Consider the following 11,594-nt stretch of genomic DNA (forward strand, 5'->3'; position numbering starts at 1 on the left):
TGTCTTCAGCTGCTGCAACTTCAATTGGAAGCTGCCGAAGAGTAGGCTCGGTCACATTTGGGCACTTGGGGTGGAACAGAATGAGGCATGAAAAGGGAGGTGGCTGTTGTGGGTGTGGATAGATAGGATTTTCCTGTGTCCACAAGGTATCCCACAGGTATCCCCAAAGTATCCGATTTTATTTATTTATTTGAAAAACAGAAAATAAGGGGATATATTTTGACTTTTGAGAAGTATCCAAACGTATCCGAGTATCCAATACGCCTGATACGGCAGTATTCAGAAGTATCCGGGTAACTTAGGATCTACCTGTTCAAGGTGCCGAAGCAGGTGCACCAGGAGATGGGCATCTCCTCCAAGGCCATGCCCAGCATGAACTCCTTCACCAACGACATCTTCGAGAAGCTCGCCGCCGAGTCCGCCAAGCTTGCCCGGTACAGCAAGAAGCCCACCATCACCTCCAGGGAGATCCAGACCTCCGTCCGCCTCGTGCTCCTCGGCGAGCTCGCCAAGCACGCCGTCTCGAGGGCACCAAGGCCGTCACCAAGTTCAGCTCCTCCTAGATAGGCTCTGCTCCTCGCCTTCTTCGTGTGTTTTCCTCTGTAGTCAGATGCTGGACTGTAGTCTCCTGACGATGTTGGCTTTGCAATTGGAACGGCATTGACAGTAATTTTCCAAGAAATAGCGATGCTGCTGTTTGGATGTTGGGCGTGTTCAGATGATCTTTGAATGCCGATCTGATGTTTGAAGCAGAGAGGTTCTCTGCTTCTCAAATTGGAGCTTTTTTTTTTGCTCTTCTTGTCGGAGTAAAAAAATTATTATTTTTGGGCGCGATCGATGGGGCAGAAACATCAGATGGGCATCCAGATGATGCTAAGAAGAAATCGTTCAACCAGATGATGCTAACAAGATTGTAGAGATGACCGAACAGTCGTACCGAATTTGAGGGACTGAAATAGTGCCAGCAGCTCCTAGCTGCAATGTGATGTTCCGAGTGTTGAGTAATTTCAGGACAGTTGTCTACATTCTGCATTTTGTATTTGTAGAACCAACTCAACTCACAAGAATTAACCAATAAAGTTTGGGCTCAAAAGCTCAACGATAAATACATGCATGCATAGTTGCATATAGAGAAAAACCGCAAACACACTGTCGGATAAAAAGAAGTGCACATGGAACCAAACACCTGACAAATCTGCACTTATTCCATGAAAGGACTACTTTTTGAGTAAGTTCAGAACAGCTGCCTACATTCTTCTTCAGTGACACTACCCATTTTGTAGAACCAACTCACTGTTCAGGTTCAAAAGCTGACAAGAACACAAACAGAACATCTGAATGTGCTTGGCCATACAAATGTCTTCAACTTAATTAAACCATAAATTGTAATCCTATCACCAAACTTCGAAAGACAACAGAGATAAGATAGTACCAGCAACCAGAAGGGCACAGCTGAGAAGAGCACAAACAGAATGGAGTCTCCGAATTCTCCTACTGATGGGGTAGGTTTGCCAACTGAACGGCATACAGCTTATCCAGATTCATTTAAACTCGAGGTACACGGGAGAATCCAGGGGAGACCACACGGCGTCCGAGACAAACAGCGACGCGGTTGCCTGGTAAGGCCTCATCAGCCGCCCGACGCTCTGCGTCTCGCCGGACAGAGAGAGGACGCCTGCTCGCGTATGCACCTGGATCTTGTACTTGAAATCCTTCTCCTCCTCCTTGACCAGCTCGCTGACGAGCTTGACCACCGACACGGCACGCCCCGATGGCCCACTCCGCTCGACCACCAGCAGGAACACCGCCCTGGCGTCCAGGAACACCAGGCGCACCGGCTCATCGTCAGACACCCTCACGGGGAAAGGCTGCCGGCTGTGGCGTTGCCGTATGGGACCAAGCAGTGTTTCGTCTCGATGTGCTCGCTCAGGGACTGGCCACGGTTGGCGTAGAGGCGGCAATAGGGGATAGGGCAGTGGCACGGGGCATGGAGGCAGGACTCTTCATGGGTCAGCTTCTTCGTGAACGGGATCGTCGCGGAGCAGCCGAACTCCCGGAACGAGCACGGCGCGGTCATGCCGCCAAGTACGCGCTCCATGATGTCGCAGCGGGTGTTGGCGGGCTCGGCACACAAGCTGCAACTGTACTCTGCATTGGTGCGGCACTCTGAGCATGTGATGTGGCCATTTGTGCACTGCAAACAAAAACAGAGAAACAGAAACATACAGGTTTTACTGAAACTGTCAAAAACAGGACAAGTGCACAAGCATGACACAACACTGGATTACCACTGCTGTGCCAGTTTTGTGCCATAATATCTTCAGTAGTTCTACGATTGTGATGCAAAACATAGCATCTTCACGCATGTAGTGTTCAAGCTTGATAGCGGCCTTTCTAAACTTTGGCTCATACTCAACAACTAACAGTTGTAATCCAGAGAGTTGATACTTCATAGGCCAAGATTGGCAATGCATCATACACTCTTGACCATGGCAATTGGCATGCCCTGGGAGAAAATATATGTCTGCAGATTGCTCTGGAAGGGAACTTACCCAAAAGGACTAGAGAACGTCAAAGACACACTGAAATGAGTTGTAATGAACAAATACGTCCACATCTTGATTTTATTAAATTTCCTAGTAACATTCAACCAGTTCTACTAAAATCAGAAAGAAGAAAAACAGAATTCTATGAGCAGCAATACTGACCAAAACATCATAACTGATGCAAGATTTGCTACAAGTGAACTATCAGTAGCAATTAATACATCAACATAAAAAAATAAAACGTCAATTAATGGCGATACTTGGTGAAATCCAGACCAGATGAATGTCTAAGAAAATCATAACCTGCAACACAGAACTAAATTGCAGGGTATAACTGAATCTAGTAAAATGGAGCAAGCATTTGACAAAGGGAATACTAGTTCATCACACTACAAGGTTCTGTTATGTACCTGGAACAGGGGTGGAGCCAATGGGCTGCAGCAAGCGGAGCACTCCAGCAACTTGTGGTCTAAGTTGACGGTGATCTTCGACGCAGCAGCCCTGGCCTCGGACTCGACCTTAGCCTTCTTTCTGGCACAGCTCTCCGCCGCCGCGTCCCTCTCCGCACCAGCCTTCTGCAGATTGCTCCCAGCGAAATACAAAGTTACTGACCAGTAATACAGATGGCCATATATGACAGTGAAGTGAAGCTAAATAACATGTATGGCCGATCTGTCAGCTTCAGCAGAAGTTCAGATCGAAAACTTGATACAGGACACCAAAATGTTGAATTAGAAAACCAAGAAAATCTTGGATCAGAGGATGGCAACCAGCATTCTCGCGATACCATCTGCAAAATCGCTTCGAATGCGAGCGCGCGCGCTACGCTCAGTTTTCCCCCCAAACCCTAAACACCCGGCCGCCGCCGCCGCTCGCCGCCACGGCCAGCGGCGAGCTCCGCGGCTGCCACTTCCACGTACACCAGCGCCGCCTCCCCATCAGCTGCGCGCGCAACCCTCGTAAGCGGGCAACCCCATTCAGGTCCGCGCGCGGTGAATCGCGGCGGCGGCTGCTGCAAGATAAACTGGACGGGGAGAAATGCGCGGGAGGCATTCACCTTGGCCATGGTGGATGGATGGATGGATGGATGGATGCTCCGTCGATCGATCTCCCGCTCAGTCCTCCCAAATCCAGCTCCCGTCGAGCTCTCTGCGGTTTTCACAAATGGAGAATGAACAGTCTTCTCCGTGGCCTCCGTAGGCCATTTGGGAAACCTTTTTATTGAAGATATTTCTTGCTCTTCCAAATAGGAAAAACATAGGATTTTTTAGGATCGAAAAATATAGTATTGGCATGTCATATTTATCTGAATCCTATGAGATTCTCGTTTGTTTTACCCCATCGCAGGAAAAGCAAAGATTATTTCTAAAAGGTTTGAGAGGATACTAATTTTTCATTGAATGTATTTTTGCAGGGCATTTTTTTATTGAATGTTGTACAAAATAATCCTTGGAAAAAAAATCCTATTGGGTTCAATTATATGAATCAAACAGCCAATATAAGAAAAAAAATCTAAGTATTCTCATCCTCTAAAATCTCTATAGAAATCATTTAAGTCAAAGGAGCCCCTTGGTCCTAAGTAGTAACGATGGACATGAATCACATGTCCATTTTTTTTTTGGAAAAGCACATGTCCAATTCAATAGTATCTTGAGGAGGTTATCCCGCCGCCTCCCACTCCCATAACTATTCCTTGTTCTGATACGTGTGTTGGCTTAAGTTTGGTTGTTCGCTAATGAGAGTTATGTTGTGTGCCGGTATGGTCATGGGCACTTTACTTCGGCTGGATATATATAATGGAGCCCTCATTTCTCCCTTGAAACGATGTGTCACCCCTTCGGTCTCAACTTCTCATCACGGCGAGATCCTGGCTCACGCCATAGGTTGTCATCATCCTGGGCGATGATGCTTCCCAGCTGCTTCGGTTGAGCAACATTTGGTAGCTTGGCGTCGTGCTGATGCTGAACTGTGTGGACTTTGGAGGAGCAAATATTCTCACTGGTGCAGGAACACATTTTCTCCTAGTTTTCTTATATTTATAGAATTGGTCTTTGTCTGATACGATTGAGGGGTGAGAGAGCAATCTGTCTCGACTGAAATTAACACTCTTTGTCCATCTCGGTTGCCTCTACTCCTTTGACAAAGCTATGTTTCGTGCGGCCTTTCCTAACCATGTTCATCTCGGTTGCGGCTACTACTTTGATGAAGATCACTACCATGACCAAGACTACAGTCACTACACTAATCTCGGCCATCACTAGGAAGACTTCCACGCTGACCCAAACAAGATCAAGGAACTTCACAATCCATGGGATCCCGAGAGATAGCCTTCGATCTCCCTCAAAGATTCAGCTTAGGGGCAAAGAGAGTTTCACGGAGGGAGGAGTGTTAGAAGTTCTGTTTTACGGGTAAGTGTTAGAAGTTGCTCACAGCCAAGAAATGATGAACTTTTTCCACAGACGTTGTTGCTGCTTTGACTAAGCCTACTGTTACTCCGATCAAGTCTATGTCGCCCACCACCACTACTTCGACACCTTCCTCGAGCAAGTCCCCGACGGCACGACTACTACACCGAGGATGCCTCCCCCTTTGATCTTGTTCAAGTCGACCTCAATGATGGTTACTATTGTAACATCTACCATGGCGATTTTGGCATATTTCAAGAAGAGAGGGATGTTAGCGACCGTCTGCTGTGCGGGCAAACGACAGATCAAGGCTCAGTCCACCACCAGCTCCCGACGACACACAACTACATATACAAGAGAGAACACAAGGAAGAAGCTATCCTTCCCCTAAAAAAACCTATCCTGGCAGAGATCAGACTTAACTGGAACTTGTTCTTCCCCAACACTTTGTAACCTGTATATGTGAGTAATTCAAGCGAGAGATTGGACGGAGTAGTGAGTCCTTATCAGTAAACACCTGGATCTTGTATTTAAAATCCTCGCATTCGATGAGGTCGCGCACGAGCTGGATCATCGGCATGCTCGGGTCGAACACAAGGAGAAACACCGCCCTGCTGCCAAGGGACACCAGGCGCGCCACATCATCGTCCGGATATAGGGGGTACGTGTCCCCCGAGAGCCAAAAATCCGCATCCAGCGTCGGCACTCCCTTTTTTTCTTTGTTCTGCGCAATTTCGTAGACAAAAGTAGTAATAACAGTTTTGGCCACACCATCATCATGGAATTAAGCGTCAAATACTGTACAAGAGAGCAGTCAAGGGTCAAGCACGCCTAGTTGCTTGTCCTAACGTGCCACGCAAACGGCGATGACCCGTCACTCTCTGGAGGGTGGTGCATCAACATCAGGTGGGGAGGTTACTTGTCAAACATAACGTGGCTATTCCCATCTCTTTAGGATCACGTCGGAGCACCAGTCCAAGACGGGTGCTGGACTCTCACAACCTTGCCGGCGTGTATAAATCCTCTCCCAGCCACTTCACCGTCACGACCACCGATCGAGCGGCGGGAAATGGCTTCAGCTCGCCGTTGCACCACCATGGCCACCAACAAACTCATCATGTTCGTCGTGATGCTGGTGGTTCTACAGAGGGTGCGTTCTGATGATTCTCCGTGTGACTTCCCGGCGATCTTCAACTTCGGCGACTCCTACTCGGACACCGGAGCCTTCCCAGCCCTCTTCCCGGCCGTGCAGCCACCCTACGGCCGGACCTTCTTCGGCATGCCGGCCGGGAGGCAGAGCGACGGCCGCCTCACTATCGATTTCATGGGTACTCACATCTATCTACAACATCTCGGGCGTAACTAGGATTAAGTTTAGATATTTTTTTCTGAACAAATAGCTCAACTGAAGGTTTTTGTTTTGTTTTGTTTCCGGACTTGCAGCTCAAAGCCTGGGGCTGCGTTACCTGAATGCGTATCTGGATTCACTGGGAAGCAACTTCACGCAGGGAGCCAATTTCGCGAGCGCCGCTGGAACCATCAGACGAGTGAACGGGAGCTTGTGGACCTCCGGGTACAGCCCCATTTCCCTGGACGTGCAGATCTGGCAATTCCAGCAGTTCATCAATAGGAGCCAGTTTGTCTACAACAACATAGGTGAAAATGAAACTTCACCATGCAAAAATCGATATATTTTCAACAATTTTTTTACCGGAGGATCTTCGACCTATCCTCCGCAGGTGGAGTCTACCGAGAAATCCTGCCGAAACCCGAGCACTTGGTCTCCAAGGCGCTTTACACCTTCGACATCGGCGCCAACGACCTCGCCATGGGCTACCTAGACAACATGACCACGGAGCAAGTCGAGGCCTACGTCCCCGACCTGATGGAGAGGCTCGCGTCGGCGATCCAAACGGTGTACGACCTCGGTGGGAGGTACTTCTGGGTGCACAACACAGGGACGCTCGGGTGCCTGCCGTACGCCCTGGCGTACCGCCCGGACCTCGCCACGGAGAAGGACAGCGCCGGCTGCTCCGTTGCGCTCAACGCCGGCCCCCGGTTCTTCAACGCGCGGCTCAAGGAGACCGTTGCGAGGCTAAGGGTGGCTCTCCCCGAGGCCGCCTTCACCTACGTCGACGTGTACACCGCCATGTACCGGCTGATGAGCGAAGCCAAGAAGATCGGTTTTGGGGACCCTCTACGCGTGTGCTGCGGGTACGGCGGCGGCGAGTACAACTTCGACAAGGACATCGGATGCGGCGTTAAGGTGGAGGTGAATGGCACGGTCATGGAGGGGAAGTCATGCGAGGACCCGTCCAGGAGCGTGAGCTGGGATGGCGTGCACTTGACCGAGGCGGCTTACAAGTTCATCTTCGACCAGATCGTGGAGGGCGCGCTCTCCGACCCGCCGGTGCCTCTACGGCGGGCTTGCCAAACGAAAGGACAATGAGCATGCTGTTCATTTATTAGGCTGCCGATGTCGGATTTTTTTCAAACGTCCGTACTCCAAATAAAATCTGTATAAAATCTGGAATGCTTATATGTACTTCCAAATAAAATCTGCAGTGAGTATCTATTTGTAAATGATACAAAAAAAATCTATGAATAATATATATCTAATGCTATGTGTGGATGGTAACGTCGCACAATGAACTTACGCAATAAATAGTACTCCCTCCGTTCATTTTTATAAGTCGTTTCAGACAAGTGAAATTGAGTTGTTTTGCACAGTGTCTGAAACATCTACAAAACCTTATAAAGGTGAACCAAGGGAGTATGTAAGATTTGTAATTTAGTTGAATCAACTAATATGTTGAGCTACATGACAAATATGTCAGTATACTCGGGTGCGAGCTGTACTAGCTCCTGGCCCTAGCCCCACGCCAGCCCCTCCGTGTAGTCAGCCCCTCGCCGGTGGCGACCACTGCCCCCCTAGCGCTGGCCACGCCGGCCGCGTCAGCCACCCCTCTCCATGTGGTGGACACCCGCTAAACATAGCCACCACACCGTCCCATTTCTTTTCGGGTTTCCGATCATGGCACTTCCAGACCTCAACTTTCAGGTTTGGTTGGATTTTGAAGACAATTTGTGCTCGAGCAGGGTTGGTCGTTCGGGATTCTTTTTGGTGGCTTAATTTTCTAACCAAAAAATTGTCTCAATGTTGACTCAGTTGGTCTGATCCTTAATCTTGCTTCAGAGGCAATGCTATTCGTTTCAAAGTGTCTTTCCTTAGAAACTGGTGTTTCAAGTTCTTTATCTCCTCAAAAGATGTGGGTTTATCCATCTACAATGGTGGATATATTGCAAATACCACATTCAATCTTCATTTATATCTTTGGTTAAATGGTAGCTCAAATTTTCAAAAGGAATTTGAACTATATTGCTGGAACAGGAGGCTAAATGGAGCACGGTCTCCAAATCGAAGAAACATGGTAAACCTTTTGCAGATGCGGTTCTTCTCAGTTTTTTGTGAATTTTTATCGTGATTATTCAAAGAGGTTTTCCTTGGATCATCGTCAATCTTGGTATTCTTCAGCTTTTAATTTGCCCGAATTACCAAATACTACCTCCGTCCTGGTTTATTAGTTTCCATTGTATTTTGTGTCAAATTTTGACAATCAATTAACTAACAAAATGTTCATGCATGTCACAAAAATTTGTATTATTGAAAACTATGTTCAAATACGAATTCAACGGTATAATTTTTGTTAACATGCATTAAAATTTTGTTAGTTAAATATTTGATCAAAATTTTGTACAAATTACAAAGGGAGCCAATAAATCAGGACGAAGGTAGTAATATGGTAACGGAAGAGCCTTCAAAGAGAATTAACAAGACGGGATCTCAGAAGGTTCAATATTTCAAATCTGGCAATAAAGATCTTCCTGGCCCAACATGAGGTCAAAGCCATTTTGTGTGTGATGTCTAATGGTGGGCCATTTCGGCCTGAATGCAGGATTTTACGAGATGGGCACGTGTGGCAAGTTCCCGCTGGTTTATGTCCTAAAAAAAAGGTTCCCGCTGGTTTATGTCCTAAAGAAAAAGTTCCCGCTGGTTTATGTCCTAAAAAAAAAGTTCCCGCTGGTTTAAGAAAGCTCCACCTTACTCGTAGATTTTTTTTACATGACTTATACACTGCAGATTTTATTTGGAGTACGGATACTCACTGCAGATTTTATTGTAACAACAGTACGGGTGCATAGAAAAAAAATCCTAGCTACATCCGCAGCCTAATTAACGAACGTCATGCTCATTGCCGTTTGCCCTGGCAGGCCCGCCGCAGAGGCACGGGAGGGTCGGAGAGCGCGCCATCCACGATCTGATCGAAGACGAACTTGTTGGCCGCCTCGGTGAAGTGCACGCCGTCCCAGCTCACGCTCCTGGACGGGTCCTCGCACGACTTCCCCGCCAGCGCCGACGTGCCGTTCGCCTGCACCTTATCGCCGCACCGGATGTCCCTGTCGAAGTTGTACTCGCCGCCACCGTACCCGCAGCACACGCGCAGGGGGTCCCCGAAACCGAGCTTCTTGGCCTGGCTTATCAGCCTGTACTTGGCGGCATAGATGTCAACGTAGGTGAAGGCGGCGCCGGGGAGCGTCGCCCTGAGCCTCGCCACGGTCTCCTTGAGCCGCGCGTTGAAGAACCGGGCGCCGGCGTTGAGCGCGACCGAGCAGCCGGCGGCGTCCTTCTCCGCGGCGAGGTCCGGGCGGAAGACCAAGGCGTACGGCAGGCACCCGAGCGGCGCCGTGTTGTGCACCCAGAAGTATCTCCCACCAAGGTCGTACACGCCCTGGATCGCGGACGAGATCCTCTCCATTAGATCGGGGACGTAGGCCGCGACTTGCTCGGTGGTCATGTTGTCGAAGTAGCCCACGGTGAGGTCGTTCTGGCCGATGTCGAAGGTGTAAAGCGCCTTGGAGACCAGGTGCTCTGGGTTCGGCAGGATCTCCCGGTAGATTCCACCTATGTTGTTGTAGATGAACTGGCTCCTGTTGATGAACTGCTGCAATTGCCAGATCTGGACGTCCAAGGAAATGGGGCTGTACCCGGAGGTCCACAAGCTCCCGTTCACCCGTCTGATGGTTCCGGCGGCACTGGCGAAATTGGCTCCCTGCGTGAAGTTGCTCCCGAGTGAATCCAGATACGCACTCAGGTAACGTAGCCCCAGGCTTTCAGCTGCAATAGAAAAATCTATAGTTTTGAGTTGTTTGCTCAGAAAAAAGCTGCTACGCTTGAGATGTTGTGGATAGACGTACGTACCCATGAAGTCGATGGTGAGGCGTCCGTCGCTTTGCCGCCCGGCCGGCATGCCGAAGAAGGTCCGGCCGTAGGGCGGCTGCACCGCCGGGAAGAGGGCTGGGAAGGCTCCCGTGTCCGAGTTGGAGTCACCGAGGTTGAAGATCGCCGGGAAGGCACACGGCGAATCATCGGAGCGCGCCCACGCCCCCGCCCCCGCGGAGAGTTCTAGCATCACCAGCAACACGGCGGGCATGAGTTTGGTCGCCATGGTAGTGCAACGTTGAGCTGAAGCCGTTTAATTCCAGCCGCTCGTCCGGTGGTGCGAAAATGATTTATACTACACGCTGGCCGGCTGGTCAGAGTCCAGCATCCGTGTTGATCTTCTGCTCCGACGCGGCAGCGATTTTCCTGCTACCAGAATATTAAGTGTCACATGCATTACTGTTGGGCTGGTCCGGTTTTTTCCTTTTCTTTTTAAGAATGGGATGGGAGTGGTCAGGATTCATACACGCCGGCACCGGCAGGTCGTCGGAGTCCAGCACCCGTGTTGGACTGCTGCTCCGACGTGATCCTATTTCCTAAAGAGATCGATGGGCAGAGAAGATTCAGCCAGGATAGCTGCGTACGTCTTGCTGACAAGTATGCACCACCCGAGTCATATCCAGAGAGTGACGGGACTATCACCGTGTTTACGTGGCAGGCAGGTTAGGACAAGCAACTAGGCGTGCTTTACCCGTGATTGCTCTCTAGTACAATATTCGACGTTTAATTCCACGATGATGTGGCCAAAACCGTCATTACTTCTGCCTGAGAGATTGCGCAGAACAAAGAAAAAGAATAGGCGTGATGTAAGAAAAATATTGAATTCAAGAAAGAAGAAGGAAGAGAAAGAAGCATCATTTTTTTCATAAATATAAATTGTGAAGGCTTCTTTGCATATAATATGAACGTATGCAAGTTTCATAAACTTTGGTGAAGTTTGAACCCTAAAATAAATTCATAACCTAAAACTTAGAAACATGATGAATGTTAAAGGCGATCTAAATAATTTCTTATACCCATAATATGATGCAGAAAAGACTCATATATTTGCAGAAGAAAGTGCTCGATCTTTCGATTCAGGAGTCTAGACTTCATCGTGGCAAACTTCGCCTTGCTTCGGCTGCTTGCCTCTCATCTCTCCTCCCTTCAACTGACGGCCTCCCTTGCTTACATTGCAAGACAAGGAATGCAACGGCAAGGAGAAACTTCACTCAACAAATCGGGGCCAAAGGGCAAGGCACTACCGGAAAACGGCTCTACGCCGACGGCCAAAACTATGCCGACGGCTGCCGTCGGCCTACTTGGATCTATGCCGACAGCCTAGTCCTGGCCGTCGGGCCACCCCTATCTACGCCGACGGCA

The 11,594-nt window shown here is 49.1% G+C and overlaps 3 protein-coding genes across 3 annotated transcripts; 1 reads left to right on the plus strand and 2 right to left on the minus strand.

The window, feature by feature from the left end:
• Positions 1-1,248: 1,248 nt before the first annotated feature.
• LOC125547594 (putative E3 ubiquitin-protein ligase SINA-like 6) lies at positions 1,249-3,750 on the minus strand. The gene is made up of 3 exons (XM_048711414.1): positions 3,604-3,750; positions 2,957-3,121; positions 1,249-2,194 (listed from the first exon to the last, which is right to left on the minus strand). Exons 1-3 carry the CDS (start codon positions 3,610-3,612, stop codon positions 1,856-1,858), a joined length of 513 nt encoding a protein of 170 aa, XP_048567371.1. The 5' UTR covers positions 3,613-3,750; the 3' UTR covers positions 1,249-1,855.
• Positions 3,751-5,923: 2,173 nt separating this feature from the next.
• Positions 5,924-7,575, plus strand: LOC125542360 (GDSL esterase/lipase ACHE-like). The gene is made up of 3 exons (XM_048705369.1): positions 5,924-6,279; positions 6,395-6,607; positions 6,691-7,575. Exons 1-3 carry the CDS (start codon positions 6,021-6,023, stop codon positions 7,398-7,400), a joined length of 1,182 nt encoding a protein of 393 aa, XP_048561326.1. The 5' UTR covers positions 5,924-6,020; the 3' UTR covers positions 7,401-7,575.
• A 1,458-nt stretch (positions 7,576-9,033) lies between these two features.
• LOC125547595 (GDSL esterase/lipase ACHE-like) lies at positions 9,034-10,530 on the minus strand. The gene is made up of 2 exons (XM_048711415.1): positions 10,212-10,530; positions 9,034-10,127 (listed from the first exon to the last, which is right to left on the minus strand). Exons 1-2 carry the CDS (start codon positions 10,456-10,458, stop codon positions 9,202-9,204), a joined length of 1,173 nt encoding a protein of 390 aa, XP_048567372.1. The 5' UTR covers positions 10,459-10,530; the 3' UTR covers positions 9,034-9,201.
• Positions 10,531-11,594: the final 1,064 nt, after the last annotated feature.

Source organism: Triticum urartu, chromosome 3 (genome assembly GCF_003073215.2).
Source record: "Triticum urartu cultivar G1812 chromosome 3, Tu2.1, whole genome shotgun sequence".
Taxonomy (NCBI): domain Eukaryota; kingdom Viridiplantae; phylum Streptophyta; class Magnoliopsida; order Poales; family Poaceae; genus Triticum; species Triticum urartu.